The sequence below is a fragment of the Rana temporaria genome, chromosome 1 (assembly GCF_905171775.1).
Source record: "Rana temporaria chromosome 1, aRanTem1.1, whole genome shotgun sequence".
Classification (NCBI taxonomy): Eukaryota; Metazoa; Chordata; class Amphibia; order Anura; family Ranidae; genus Rana; species Rana temporaria.
The window spans coordinates 492,153,619-492,169,773 of record NC_053489.1 but is presented as its reverse complement, the minus strand read 5'-3'; the positions used below and the strand labels follow the sequence as shown (position 1 = coordinate 492,169,773).

The following is a 16,155-nucleotide window of genomic DNA, read 5'->3' as shown; positions in this document are numbered from 1 at the left end:
GATTTTTATTTTTTGCGCTATAAACAAAAAAAGACCGTAAATTTTGAAAAAAACACACTATTTTGTACTTTTTGCTAAAATAAATATCCACAATTTTTTTTAAAACAGCAAATTTTTTCTCTGTTTAGGCCGATGTGTATTCTTCTACCTATTTCTGGTAATAATTAATCGCAATAAGCGTATATTGATTGGTTTGTGCAAAAGTTATAGCGTCTACAAAATAGGGGATAGATTTATAGCATTTTTATTATTATAATTTTTTTTTACTAGTAATGGTGGCGATCTGCATTTTTTATGGAGACGGCGGACACATCGGACACTTTTGACACATTTTTGGGAGCATTGGCATTTTTTTACAGCGATCAGTGCTATAAAAATGCACTGATTACTGTAAAAATGTCACTGGCAGGGAAGGGGTTAACACTAGGGGGCGATCAAGGGGTTAACTGTGTTCCCTAATGTGTTTCTAACTGTAGGGGGAGGGGACAGACCTAGAGGAATCTATAAATCGTGATTCCTAGCTATTAGGAACTCACAATCTGTCTTTCCTCACTAAACAGAACAGGGATGTGCCCTCTATCCTGTTTAAAGCGACCAACACATAACGGCAGCTGGTCGGCAAGCGGTTAATCACCCAAGATGTTAACCCCATCACAGCCAGTGTCATTAGTACAGTGGTAGTGTATATTTTTAGTACTGATCACTGTATTAGTGTCACTAGATCACACAAAGTATCAAAAGTGTCAGACTGCCTGCCATATTATCACAGTCCCACTATAAATCGATGATCACCGCCATTACTAGTATAAAAAAAACATATATAAATAAAAATTCCACTATCTATAGTAGTTTTTAGTCAATGTAACATTCACACAAACCAATCCATATACATTTGTTGCTTTTTTTTTTTTTTTTACCAAATATATGTAGCAGAATACATATTGGCCTAAATTTATGAAGAATTTCGATTTTTTTATTATTGTATATGTTATATAGCAGAAAGTAAAAAATATTGCTTTCATTGTTTCGAAATCTTTGTTTTTTTTTCATTTTTTTCCTTAATTATATCCTTGTAATTTGGCTATCCTTCTAACCCTTCCACTACGTACTTCCCTCCCCCCAAGAAAGAAATAAACCGAGAATATCGGTTTAATCTTAGAACAGTTAAACAAGAACACAAAAAAAAACACAATCTTTCCCCCTCCTCTCCCCCCCTCTCTTTCTCTCCTTAACCACTTGCTTACTGGGCACATATACCCCCCTCCTGCCCAGGTGAAATTTCAGCTTCCGGCACTGCGTCGTTTTAACTGACAATTGCGCGGTCGTGCGACGTGGCTCCCAAACAAAATTGACGTCCTTTTTTCCCCACAAGTAGAGCTTTCTTTTGGTGGTATTTGATCGCCTGTGCGGTTTTTATTTTTTGCGCTATAAACCAAAAAGTGCGACAATTTTGAAAAAAAAATACAATATTTTTTACTTGTTGCTATAATAAATAGCCCAATTTAAAAAAGAAACACATTTTTTTTCTCGGTTTAGGCCGATACGTATTCTTCTACATATTTTTGGTAAAAAAAAAAAAAAACGCAATAAGCGCAAAAGTTATAGCGCCTACAAAATAGGGGACAGAATTATAATTTTTTTATAATTTTTTTTTTAATAGAAATGGCGGCGATCTGCGATTTTTATTGGGACTGCGACGTTGTGGTGGACACATCGGACACTTTTGACACAGTTTTGGCGCCATTCACATTTATACTGCGATCAGTGCTATAAATATTCACTAATTACTGTACAAATGTGACTGGCATTGAAGGGGTTAACACTAGGGGGTGAGAAAGGGGTTAAATATGTTCCCTATATAGTGTTCTAACTGTAGGTGGGGGGGGGGGGGGTGGTGACCGATCTGTGTCTCTATGTACAAGAGACACAGATCGGTCTCCTCTCCAGAAACAGGACGCTGTCTCTGTGTGAGTAGGCAATGAGAGATGATCTCATATGTTTACATATGAGATCATCTCTCATTGGCCACACAGATCGCATCGCAAACGGCCACTCTGATTGGCCGTTCGCGGCGATCTGTAATTGGCTGTGTCCAAGGGACACGGCCAACACAGAAGTTCCCCGCTGCGCGCTCTGGAGCGCGCGTGGGGAACGCCCAAAGGGGCGGACGTCAATTGACGTCCAGTTGGATATTGAGATCCGCGCTGTAGCCGTCATTTGACTATAGCGCGGGTCTCAGGAGGTTAAATCTTCCCTTCCTGTTGGTTCCTCCCTCCGCTCTCTCTTCTCTCCTCACCCCACCCGCTCCCTATATACAACGTAGGGAGCCCAGGTCTGCCGATACTTGTCTTCCTGCTCTTTCATACTCATAGTAAGGTTTTCCATTAATTGGACTTCTGGTATTTTTGTCATCCATTGTGCTTTGCTTGGAGAGACATTACTTTTCCAGAGAGCTGGAATGCATGCTTTTGCCGTTGACAGCAGATGTCTCAGTAATGAATTTTTATATTTTTCCGCCGACAGAGGAATATCAAAGAGCAGGAAGGCTGCTGGATTATCTCCAAGTGACACATCTATCATTTCTTCTATTGTTTCTGAGACCATTTGCCAAAAATTCCTTATTTTTGAACATTTCCAGAAAATTTGTATCATAGTGCCCACAGTCGCCAGCACCCGCTGGGTTTGGGGCACATTGCCTGAGGCCCGCTCCCTCCATGATTAGACACACCGGGAGCTGATTGGCGGGTACGGCGGACTCTATGTTTGCCACCACCTGCTGATGCTTCAATAAACAAGCAGCATGTAAACAAGGCAGATTTCCGTTCCGTCACTACAGAAGACATAGATACTGTGTTTCTGCTAAGCAGAGGCACCAATCCATGCCTTCTCCTAGTAAAAACACCTCTCCCACAGTAGTGAAGCACATGTCAGGCACACATTTAACCCTTTTATCTCCCCTGATGTTAACCCCTTCCCTGCCAGTGTCATTAGTACAGTGACAGTGCATATTTTTTAGCACTGATCACTGTATTGGTGTCACTGGTCCTCAAAAAGTGTCAGTAAGTGTCCCGAATGTGCGCTGCCTAAATTAATGAGAAGAAATTCGATTTTTATTATTTTTTTTAATTGTTGGTTTTCTTTTGTTTATAGCGCAAAAAAACTAAAATAAAATAAAATCTATTTTATTTGGGGTACAGCGTCTCCATTGCATGGTCACACAATTGTCAGTCAGGGTAACGCAGTGCCGTATCGCAAAAAAAAGGGCTTGGTCAGGTGGGAGGGGGGGGGGGGTAAACCTTCCAGAGCTGAAGTGGTTAATTATCACCAAAAAAAAAAAAAGTGTGTGTGAATAAAAAAGGATTTTTTCTTTTGGGGTACAGTGTTGCATGACTGAGGCAATTGTGAGTTAACCACTTCTCGACCAGCTCACGTGATACACGGCGGCAAAGTGGTTAGTTCCCGCAAATCGCCGTATGGGTACATCTGTATCTTTAACCTCCCTGGCGGTATGATTCTGTCTGGAATTACGTACCAAAAGCGGTACAATTATTTTGCAAGGAAATTTGGCGTTTTATACTGTAGGCCTGCAATTCTTAGGAATAACTCACTTAAATCTGACCAAACAAGAGTCTTGTAGGCATCCCGGGTATGACATTTTTAAAAAAAACAAAATTATAAATGATAATATAATAAATAATTATAAATAATTATAACAAATAATATAATTATAATAAAAATTATTCAATAATGTAATCAACTCAAAATCACTGAAATTTTCTCAGTTGCAGAATTGTTGCTGTCATTATTTTTTTATTTTTTTTTATGACGTATTTCCCCACAAATCGCTATCGCACAATTCTGCAAGTGATTATAGTTTATTATCGCTGTTTTCTAGCTGATCTAAAACCATTTTTGACATAAAAAGACACTTTTGGACAATCTACAGTTTGCAGGCAGAAAGAAACGTTTTTATTATATAAAAGTGCATGTAGGACACTGGGCAGACCACTAGGGACAAGGGGTGTGTATTTTTTACATACAGTGCTGTAATCTATAAGATTACAGTATACTGTATGTATAGAGTTTGTTTACTTTTGTGAATTTGGCGCCGTTCTCCACCCCTGTGCGTCGTAACGTCGCAGGGAACGGAGATCGGCGGCACACGGGGACACTGTGAATCGAGCGAGGAGGTCCCGCTCGCTCACACAGCGGGGTGGCATCGCTGGATCCAGGGACAAGGTAAGTAACTTGCCTGTGGATCCAGCGAGAAGGTAAGCCGCGCCGCTGCATACTCTGCACGTCCACCCCGAGCGTGACTCGGGGATACCGATCCTAACATTGAAAACCCACCCCGAGTCACGCTCGGGTTTACCGCTAAGGGCGATAGCAGACACCCACTGCACAGCGAGGAACCCGATGTACATGGCTGGCGGGCGCGATCGTCGCTGGCCACGCACAATCGCATGCTTGAGAGAAGGAACAGGAACTTGTGTGTGTAAACCCACAAATCCCTGCTCTGTCAGGAGAGAAGAGACATATCATTTGTTCCTACTAAGTAGAAACAACGATATGTCTCCTCCTCCAGTCAGTTCTATCACCTCACAGTTAGAACACACCTAGGGAACACAAATTGAACCCCTTGATCGCCCCCTGGTGTTAATCACTTCCCTGCCAGTGGCATTTACACAGTAATCAGTGCATTTTTCTAGCAGTGATCTCTGTATAAATGTCAATGGTCCCAAAAAAGTTTCAAAAATGTCCCATCTGTCCACCGCAATGTAGCAGTACCACTAAAAATACAGCGATTCGCAGGAACAAACCACTCTGCCACCGTGTATCGCGTGAGCTGGTCTGGAAGTGGTTAAATCACAATTGAAGCAGTCATGCAACACTGTACCCCAACAAATGTATATCCTTTTTTTTCACGCACACACTTTCTTTTGGTGGTATATATCCACTTCAGCTCCAGAAGGTTTAACCCCATCCCCCCGGCCAGGCCCTTTTTTGCGAAACGGCACTGCGTTACTATGACTGACAATTGTGCGGTCGTGCAACGGCGACCATGTACCTGAATAAAATTGATTTTATTTATTTATTTGTTTTTTTGCGCTATAAACAAAAGTTTGCGCAAAAGTTATAGCGTCTACAAACCATGGGATATGTTTTATTTCTAGTAATGGCGATGATTAGCAACTTACAGTGGGACTGCGATATTGCAGCAAACATTCGGGACACTTACTGACACTTTTTGGGGACCAGCGACACTTTTTGGGGATCAGTGCTAAAAAATATGCACTGTCACTGTACTAATGACACTGGCAGGGAAGGGGTTAACATCAGGGGCGATCAAAGGGTTAAATGTGTGCCTGACATGTGCTTCACTACTGTGGGGGAGGTGTTGTACTAGGATAAGGCATGGATTGCTTTAACCACTTGTCCACGGGACGTCCTCCACTTTGTGCGGTGATATCTGAATGATGCCTGCAGCTACAGGCATCATTCAGATATCGCCGTCTTCAGCCGCCGATTCTGTGCACGATAAGAATGATCAAAGCAGCGGTTCCGCCGCTTGATCATTCTTATAGGCTGTGGGAGGGGACTCCCCCCCGCCATCCGGTGCTTCTCAGGGCTCTCCCGTGCCATCGGGGGGCCCGGAGAGCGAATCGGTCAGCGCTGCCTGGAAACCATAGAGATGACTGGTGACCAGATGGTCACCAGTCATCTCTATGACCGTCGGAGGCCCGGGCACAACGTTATGACGTCACGCCCGGTTCCCGGAAGTAAACATAGCCGCAATTGCGGCTGTCGGCATGCTTGTAAGCCTGCTTGTAAGCCTGGAGAGATGTGGGGTCTTATTGACCCCACATCTCTCCATAAAGAGGACCTGTCACACTGATTCCTATTACAAGGGATGTTTACATTCCTTGTAATAGGAATAAAAGTGATAAAAAAAAAATGTAAAAAAAAGTGTAAAAATAAAATAAATTAAGTAAAATAAAAATAAAATGATTTTTTTTTCAAAACGCCCCTGTCCCCGTTATCTCGCGCGCAGAAGCAAACACGCATGCAAGTCCCTCCCACATATGTAAACGCCGTTCAAACCCCACATGTGAGGTATCGTCACGTGCGTTAGAGCGTGTGCAACAATTCTAGCACTAGACCTCCTCTGTAACTCGAAAATTATAACCTGTAAAAAATGTTAAAGCGTCACCTATGGAGATTTTTAAGTACCGAAGTTTGGCGCCATTCCATGAGTGTGCGCAATTTTAAAGCGTGACGTGTTAGGTATCAATTTACTCGGCGTAACATCATCTTTCACATTATACAAAAAAATTGGGCTAACTTTACTGTTTTGTTATTTTTTAATTCATGAAACCGTTTTTTTTCCCCCCAAAAAAGGTGTTTGAAAAATTATTGCGCAAAAAACGTGCGAGAAAATGACCGCCATTTTATTCCCTAGGGTGTCTGCTAAAAAAAAAATATATAATGTTTGGGGGTTCTGATTAATTTTCTAGCAAAAGAATTGTGATTTTTACATTTTACAAGGAGAGAAGTGCCAAAATAGGCCCGGTGGACTGGTGGTTAAGCAGTGGTTAGTAGTGGTTAATCTTCCGGTCTGTAAGTGGTTAATGTAGGTCAGTGAAGAAAAGCAAAAAATCACCTGGTCAATGAAACCTTCCGGAAGTTAAGTGGTTAACCTTAGGAAGCGTTTCTGAAGATGTACAGCAGTGACTGTAGCAGATTCTTAGAACTGAAGGACTGATTGACAGGAGTGCACAGCTAGGCGGGTGCTGGGGATGCCTTGTGACAAGAGGCTGCCGTCTCTGTGCTGTGCCGTGATTGGCTGCTCCGCTCTACATAAAGAGGAGCTTTCCTTCAGCACCACGCAGTGCCAGTGCTGGGACGCGGCTGCTGTATAACAGTGTGTGGCGGCCGGTCACTTGTAGGAAGCGGCCACAGCGGCCGGGGGGACATTATTGCCGTGCTGTGTCTGTTTGCTGCGGTCTCATCTACAGTGATAGTGCACTTTATCTTCTCCCAGAAAAGTTTCTTCACAAGTGCTTTAGCCTTAGCTTCATTGAAAATCGTTGCAAAAATGTGATTGTTATAAATGACTTTATTTTGCCATTGTGTAATCCTGGATCCAACCCAATGGATTAGCAGCATGCCCAGAACAATGCATAATACGGCTGTGGAGAGGAACCTTTGCATCCTATGGGTTGTGTTCCAGAGTGGTCACCTCCACCTGCACCCCAGAAGATGTTCTCATTCATGGTGACTGATTTTATGATCTGAAGCTGCACTGATGCATTCCCTGAACATCACCCCAGAGCTGATCGCCAGACTTCTTCAGGAGAATAATGTCACCAGGGAACAGTTCATTGAGCTCTACCAGCTGCAGCCCTTGATCTACATTCCTGAGCTCCCTGCTCCCTTTAAGGTCGCCTTTGTTGTCATCTGTGTGGTCATCTTCGTGCTGGCTCTGTTTGGGAACTCTTTGGTCCTCTATGTGGTCACCAGGAGCAAAGCCATGAGGACAGTCACCAATATCTTCATCTGCTCCCTGGCTGTCAGCGACCTGCTCATTGCCTTCTTCTGTATTCCATTCACTATGCTGCAGAACATCTCATCCAACTGGCTGGGAGGTAAGGACTCCCTATCAGTCTATCACAGACTTGTACTTATAAGAAAGTTTGGGGTCATAAAAAAAAAAAAAACATATGAAATAAGTGTGATGCAAACTTCCCAACTTTTTGGGGTGGGAATGAGGGACACCTATCAGCAAAAGTATGCAGTCATAGGACACACCCCTTGTCACGCCCCCTTAAAGGAGAATTGTACAAAAAACAAGATTGGTTAAAGTGGAGGTTCACCCAAAAAATAAATTTTTAACATTACATTCAGCCGAGTTGTCCTAATGACAATCGGCTGTTTTTTTCCGTACATACTTTCACCGCCGCTTCCGGGTATATCTTCTGCGGGACTGGGCGTTCCTATCTGATTGACAGGCTTCCGACCGTCGCATACTACGTGCCACGAGTTGCCGAAAGAAGCCGAACGTCGGTGCGCAGGCGCCGTATAGAGCGGCACCGACATTCGGCTTCTTTCGGCAAATCGTGACGCGTAGTATGCGACGGTCGGCAGCCTGTCAATCAGATAGGAACGCCCAGTCCCGGAGAAGACATACCCAGAAACGGCGGTGAAATACGGTATGTACGGGGAAAAAAACAAAAAAAAATGCCGATTGTCATTAGGACAACTCCGCTGAATGTAATGTTAAAAATTTATTTTTGGGTGAACCCCCGCTTTAAACACACAAGTGCTTTTTTTTACCACTGATATTCCTTTATATTGGCTTTTGGAATTGACAAATGTAGCAATTTCGAAATCAGATCAAGTTAATACTGTGTAAAATAATAGAGTAATGTGCCCAAGGTGGTCCTCCACCGGAATTCGTAATACACTGGGAAACAGGTGCATTTTATATACATCTACATAAGTCAGGCCAAAATGAGGGACAGATGAGGAGGTATAAGGGACAGAGGGACATTGCTCCAAATCAGGGACAGTTGGGAGCTATGGTGATGTCAGTGCATAATGGTACAAACAGCTGCGTTAGACAGATGTGCAGATTTACACAAGGCACTAAAACAAAAATACCATCAAAGAATTACAGCGCTAAAAATATATATAAACACATGAAATGTTCAAAATGCAAATAATAATAATAATAATAATAATAAAAAAACTAGACTGCCATTTTATGCTTTTGAAGGAGGTGGCACTGGGTGCAATTACAAATTCCGGTGGAGGACCACCTTGGGCACATCACTTTATTTTACACAGCATTTACTTTAAAAACTTTTTTTTATTTGCACTTTGAACTTTTCTTAAAGAGGAACTGCAGTCTGCCCACATGATTTATAATAAAAACATCTTTGCCATTCTGAATATTCCAACCACTTTGCATATTTTTTTGTATTACTGTGATTCTGTACTTGCCAAATATGCGGCAGAAATCTCCCTCCCTCCACTGAGTCTGGCTGCAGCTATTTTAACTGTGGGAAGCTGAAGCTGCTGCCTGTTTACTTCTTGGATTCACACAGAGGCACACCTCCGGCTCTGCAGCTCTCATTCGCCCTCTTATGACTCACCCCCCTCTCTTCCTGGCAAACTTTCACACAAGTGAGAGAGAGAACTTTGCATTATGTCATAAGCCTAGGCTAATGACCAGACAAGAAACAGGAAGTGGGCTGTATAAGGGATTTACTGGCAGAAAGAACATTTCACGTGTTTATATATATATTTTAGCGCTGCATTTCTTTGATGTTATAAAAAAAAACATATATTCTCACCTCCATCCTCACACTGATTCTGCAGCTGTCCCCTGCTAGCTCTAATGCCGCGTACACACAATCATTTTTCGGCATAAAAAAAAACGTATTTTTCAGCATGTCCAAAAAACGACTTTTCCAACTTCATCATTAAAAACGATGTTGCCCACACACCATAGTTTTTGAAAAATTATGAACAAAGCGCGGTGACGTACAACACATACGACGGCACTCTAAAGGGGAAGTTCTATTCGTCTTTGGGCTGCTTTTAGCTGATTCCTTGTTAGTAAAAGACGATTAGCGCTTTTTTGTCTGTTACAGCGTGATGAATGTGCTTACTCCATTATGAATGGTAGTTTTACCTGAACGAGCGCTCCCGTCTCATAACTTTCTTCTGGGCATGCGCGGGTTTAAAACGTCGTTTTTGCCCACACACGATCATTTTTAACAACACGAAAAACGACATTTTAAAAAACGACGTGAAAAAATGCAGCATGTTTGAAAAAAAAAATTGTCGCTTTTCAGAAGCAGAAAAACGATGTGAAGCCCACACACGATCATTTTAAATGACGTTTTTAAAAACTTCTTTTTTTTCCATGCCGAAAAATGATCGTGTGTACGCGGCATTAGCCCGAGAACTTAGGCCTAGTACACACGAGAGGATTTATCCGCGGATACTGCTGTCATAAAAGGAATTCCACGCATGCGTCGAATCATTATGACGCCTGCGGGGGATCCCTTCGGACAGATCGATCCGGTGAATCTGTACAGACCACCGGATCGATCCGCGGGAGCCAATTCAAGCGGATAGATTTGTAGACATGTCTACAAATTTTTATCTGCTGGAATTGGGAAATTTCCGCGGATAAATATCCGCAGGAATGTACACACCATAGAATCTATCTGCTGAAACCGATCCGCTGAGATTTTTCAGCGGATGGATTCTATCGTGTGTACGGGGCCTTAGTGATCACGTGACTGTTGATAGCTCAGTTATTGGTCAACTCTGAGCAGAGATCAGTGACTATCAGTCATCGCTCTCTGCACTGCCCCAGACTGGAGTGGGGGCGGGCACAGTTGGCTTTAGCTCTCAATCACACACTAAGGCCCCATACACACGATAGAATCCATCCGCTGAAAAATCCCAGCGAATAGGTTTCAGCGGATAGATCCTATGGTGTGTACACTCCAGCGGATCTGTTTCCGCGGATATTTATCCCCTGGGATGGATTCCAGCAGATCAAATATTTGCTGACATGCTAAACAAATCTATCTGCTGGAATCCATCCCAACGGATGGATCCGCTGGTCTGTATAGACTCACCGGATCCATCCGTCCGAAGGGATCCCCCGCATGCGTCGTAATGATTCGACGCATGCGTGGAATTCCTTATATGACAGCGTCGCGCACGTCGCCGCGTCATAATTGCGGCGACGGCACGACACGTCATCGCCAGAGGATTTCGGCACGGATTTCAATGCGATGGTGAGTACACTCCATCGCATAGAAATCCGCTGAAATCCTCAAGAGGATTTATCCGCGGAAACGGTCTGCTGGACCGTATTCGCGGATAAATCCTCTCGTGTGTATGGGGCCTAAGAGGCAGAGCCAGCTGTCAATCAGGCAGCTGAGTAGCTTCCCACAATATGCTTGGGATTCTTCCAAAGCCTTTAGCAGCTCTGTGACATCAGCTGACAGCAGGCTTTAGCTTGCTGTCTGCTGATTCTGGGTCAATTGTAAAACAAGCCATTTAAAAACAGTTTGGTTGAGAGCACAAGCAACTGGGACAGGTCTCATTCACAGGAGGCTTTGAATATAACTGTTTTGGGAAAGATTGAAATCAATGGGTTTAGTTCTGCTTTAAGAGAAATACATTAAATATAACTTCAGCCTACTTGATGTATACACTCAACACATACAATATATGTTCAGTTCTTGTATCCGCAAAATATTGTATGTATTCAATTCTGTGCCACAAGTTACAGTGTCATATATAACACAGAGGACAAAGGAACACTTTTTAGAAAGTTCAAGTTTTCCATAACATACAGTATGAAATAGCTAAACAGTCTATGTCAGCATATCGTAATCTTACGAGCGATCACTTTATAATAAATGCAGTCCTTATAAATAAACATAGAACAAATTGCAGGGCTAGGAGTGAGACCCCTCTGTTTCAATTTGCACCTTCCACATCCAGGGAAAAATAGAATGTATTGCATTTCATATATTTTCCTTATAATTGAATGCCTCATGGAATGCGATTTTAATGAAATGTTACTACTCTATCTTTTTTTTCTTTTGTGCTTTATTGATGTTGGGTGAGTGTCTGTGCGAACTACCACTTGACATTAATGAGGTATCCACGATTACATCCATTTGGAGTAAAGAGCACATAATACAACCTTTATGATGCTGTGAGTTCCTACATTATGCTTAGTTTCCACCCCTAATTTATGGTAATAGTGGTATTTTCCCTTCATTAAAACCACAAAAGTTCTGTTTGTGATTTCACCAATTTTTATGCTTTTTATTATTTTTTTGTATGCTGGGGTCAGTAGTAGATTTGGTCAATGCTGCAATTTTCTCTTCCATAACGTGCTTTTCTGCACACAGTATATAAACATAGAACTAACAGTTCATCTGATTCTACCTTAACCCCTTGTCTTCAAAGGTATGTTTATATACAGTATGGCAAACTATGGGCTAAAACAAACTTAAAGCGGAGCTCCACCCGATTTTTAAGTAATTTGTAATATTTCTAATACTAAAAAACAATACCGAAATGGATATTTAAGTTTAATAAATATGTACATTACCTGAGTTCTTCGTTTGCCTTCCGGTCTGGAGCCTTCGGGTTTTCCTCGGGTTATTCTTATTTCCTGTCCCACGCTGCGTCTTCTGGGAGCTTGTTTCATAGCTCCCTCGTTGTCCTATTCTGGCCTAGACGAAACATCGCGTGATTTCGGGGGCCATTGCTATGGCAACACAGACGCTGACGCCCATGGTCCGTGCTGCGTGTGCGCATGCGCGAGATCGAGCGGTGGATGCTGGGAACACAGCATCACCGCAACCAGGAAGTCCCTGCCCGTATCGAATGCCCACACTACAAATGGCAACGGAAGGAACATAAGTCTTTCTTCAGCACACAAAGGGAGCGGAGCGGACGTTAGAGCGGAGAGAAGTAAGTTAATTTAACCCCTGCAATTAGCTATGTAACTAGACAAAAAAAAAAAAAACGTAATTGCATGGGAGATCCGCTTTAAGGCTGCTGCCTTGTTGTAAGCTTGATATTGATTTTTATAGTCAGTGAGGAACTTTAAGGTAAAAGTCATCCAGGCAGCTATAGAGCCACCCGATCACATTTACAGGGCTCCGAGGGTATTAATCAAAATAGTGGTGGAACTACTTTGCAACCAGCATTTTTCGAGACACGTGACACCTTGGTAAGGAATATGTTATGTACAACATAGAGTATACATTAGTAGCAGTCAGGACTGTATAATGTACAATAGAGTATAGAATATAGCAGCTCGGACTTTGTAAGTTAAACCATTACATATAGAGTGAGTGATCAGACTATCAGAGTGATCAGAGTAATCAGACTATGTATAACATAGCATATAGAGTAGGGTGACCAGACCATTTCCGGGGTGATGCTCCCAGTCAGATCTAATAAACACAGGATTTATTAGCATCAAGAATACAACCACATATACTGTATATAATCAACCGTATGTTCAGCAGCCTTGTTGGCTCTATGCCTGTAAAGTGTGGGCTTTGATCAATAAAATCACTGATATTTAACACTAGGATTTGACTAGGAACATCACCTGGACTGCATCCCGATCAGCATGTCAGAGAAGGCTCCACTGCTGCTGAACAACCTGCAGGGAGTTCAACTGTCTACAACCAATAGAGATGGGCTCAGGTGTGTTAGAAATCCCACATGCCCGATCCCGCCAGGAAGCCGACACTCCACAGTGCTAATCACAGCCAGTGAGACATTTCCTGATCTGTGCAGCTGCGGACCGGGAAATGTCTCACTCCCTGTGATTAGCACTGTGCAGTGTGGGCTTCCTGGCAGGCTCTGGCATGTGGAATTTTGAACATGCCCAGCCCATCTCTAACAACAAATTGTGATGGCCCTCCTGTACATCAGCCCCACAATGTAACCAGCACTGGGTTCCAATGTGCTTCTGCCGCTGCCATGGAGACAGGGACCAGCACTGTGAGTAGCTGGGACAGGACAGCAACTCTGGGTTTTCCAGCACTGGTCCACACTGTTGAATGAAAAAAAGTGATCAATGTATGGGCTGCCTAAGAGCTAAGGCCAGCCATAGACAGTTTCAATCTCAGCTGGTTCAGCAGGAACTGGATGAGATTTGAACCATTAATGAGCAGATTCTCTTATGATTATCACTAGTAGTTGTTATAGCCAGTAGTGATAATCACTGTTTGTTGGGAGAATACAATTTCTGGGGAGGAGGGATATTCCCCTATCAGCACTGTCTGTGTTGATGGGGGAATCATGCAAGTTTCTTTCCTGCAATCTGTGGATGCAGGAAAGAAATTTGCACCGTATATTAGCTGCCTAACTGAAAGTGAAAGTAAATTGTGAATCTCTTGAAAGAACAGGAGAGGGGGATGGAGACAGATGGGGGAGAGAAGGGATGGAGATAATGCAGTTCAGTGATTACAGTGTACTGCAGTCTGCAGAGCACACACTTGCCCACGGCCCATGCTAAAATCTCAGGCATCATTCACACACAGCCAGGAATGTTACTGATTTTCATATTTCCCGCCCACACATCCCCTCTCTTCAGATACAGCATGCCGGGATAGTGTGGGTGGGATTGGAAGGAGGGGGAGTATTCCTCCCTGCTCGTATGTGAACAGAGTGAGGGGGGTGGGTGACTGGACTCGCTGGGCTGTGAAAGAGTGTCATAGACTGACACTCGGCTCAGCTTGCAGTCACCACTCTCAGAATTTACAGGCTGGCTCTCCTGTCCTAACGACAGAAGAAATAAGTCTGTTTTTTCAGTAACTGAGATGAAGGCTTGGGCCCCCCCACCCCACAGTGCTCGTGGAGTCTTTCCTGCAACTCGCTCTTCTCTGTGCCAATGAGGATGCAGGGAAAGGAGCAGATCGGGCTGCTGTGGTTGTGTGAGCACTCGCATTATGCAGTGTCAGCGAGCAGAGGGAGGGGGGAGGAATCCCTGCAGGAGCTGACTGGGGACGCTCTCCCTCTCAGGAGAGACTGTGTTACTCCAGCCGTGGCCCAAGCAAAATACAAAAAATGCAAAAAAAAAATAAAAAAATGTTTTTTGGGGGGGGGGGTACATGGTGCGGCACAGCATAATGTTGGGGGGGTCAGGGCCCCCTCTGCCCCCCCTAGGGACGCCATTGCCTGCGGCTCCCGGTGTCCTCCTGCGGCTCCCCGTTTCTTCCTTCGGCTCACCGCCTCCTCTTCCAGCTCCCCGGGTCCTCCTTTGGTTACCCTTTGTACCCCTCTAGTCCCCCCTTGTCCAGGATCTGTCAGGATGGAGAGCGGAGGAAGGAGCCGGTAAATATATAATTTACTGGATCCTTCATTTTCTGAATGAACAGTCAGTGAACTATGTTTACGATGCTTTAGTTTATGAAATGAGAGGAGCCTCTGTCTCCACTTCATTCATCTTCAGTGCAGCTGAGGCTGCAGAGAAAGGGACTGGGGAATCTGTGTCCTCAGTCCCTTTCCCTGTCTCAAAGGGGGGGGCTGTCAGGGGTCTGTTTAGACCCCTAATATCTCATCAGCCGCCATCCCCCCAACAGGGCTGATTTAAAAAAATGTAATAAATAAATAAATATTTAAAAATGTAATTATAATAAAAATAAATAAAACAAAAATTTACCCCCCCCCTCCTAAAAAGCATTGTAAAAAAAAAACCACAAAAAAATAAGAAAATTATTGTAAAAAATAAAATTGTAAAATAATAAATAAATAAAAAACTACTAACATCGTACCCTTCTCTACTGACACCATTCACTGCCCTACTGATACAATCCACTGCCAACCTCCTCCCCCCAACAAATAATTGTGGACAAAAAGAGAAGAAGATTAAATTGTAAAATAAATAAATACATTTGTTAAAAAATTATAAAAAATAAATAAAATACTGACGTCCATCCATAAATGTCCACAGCCCCACCCACAACCGAAGCACTGTGGTTTTTTAAAAAAAATAAAAAAAAAATCTGACACTATCCACTGCTCTACTGACACTGGGTGCAATTGCTGTATGTGTAATATACAGTTGCCACAAAACGTATGTGAACCCTTTTGGAATGATATGGATTTCTGCACAAATTGGTCATAAAATGTGATCTGATCTTCATCTAAGTCACAACAATAGACAATCACAGTCTGCTTAAACTAATAACACACAAATAATTAAATGTTACCATGTTTTTATTGAACACACCATGTAAACATTCACAGTGCGGGTGGAAAAAGTATGCGAACCCCTAGACTAATGACATCTCCAAGAGCCAATTGGAGTGAGGTGTCAACCAACTGGAGTCCAATCAATGAGATGCGATTGGAGGTGTTGGTTACAGCTGCCCTGCCCTATAAAAAACACACACCAGTTCTGGGTTTGCTTTTCACAAGAAGCATTGCCTGATGTGAATGATGCCTCACACAAAAGAGCTTTCAGAAGACCTACGATTAAGAATTGTTGACTTGCATAAAGCTGGAAAGGGTTATAAAAGTATCTCCAAAAGCCTTGCTATTCATCAGTCCATGGTAAGACAAATTGTCTATAAATGGAGAAAGTTC

The 16,155-nt window shown here is 43.0% G+C and overlaps 1 protein-coding gene across 1 annotated transcript in view; it reads left to right on the top strand.

Moving 5' to 3' along the window:
* The first annotated feature begins 6,964 nt into the window (after window positions 1–6,964).
* Window positions 6,965–16,155, top strand: part of QRFPR (pyroglutamylated RFamide peptide receptor) — an 80,107-nt gene continuing 70,916 nt past the window's right edge. The window contains exon 1 of the mRNA XM_040330291.1: window positions 6,965–7,646. Coding sequence (XP_040186225.1) covers window positions 7,307–7,646 — 340 coding nt within the window. The 5' untranslated portion in view covers window positions 6,965–7,306. The remainder of the gene's footprint in view (window positions 7,647–16,155) is intronic.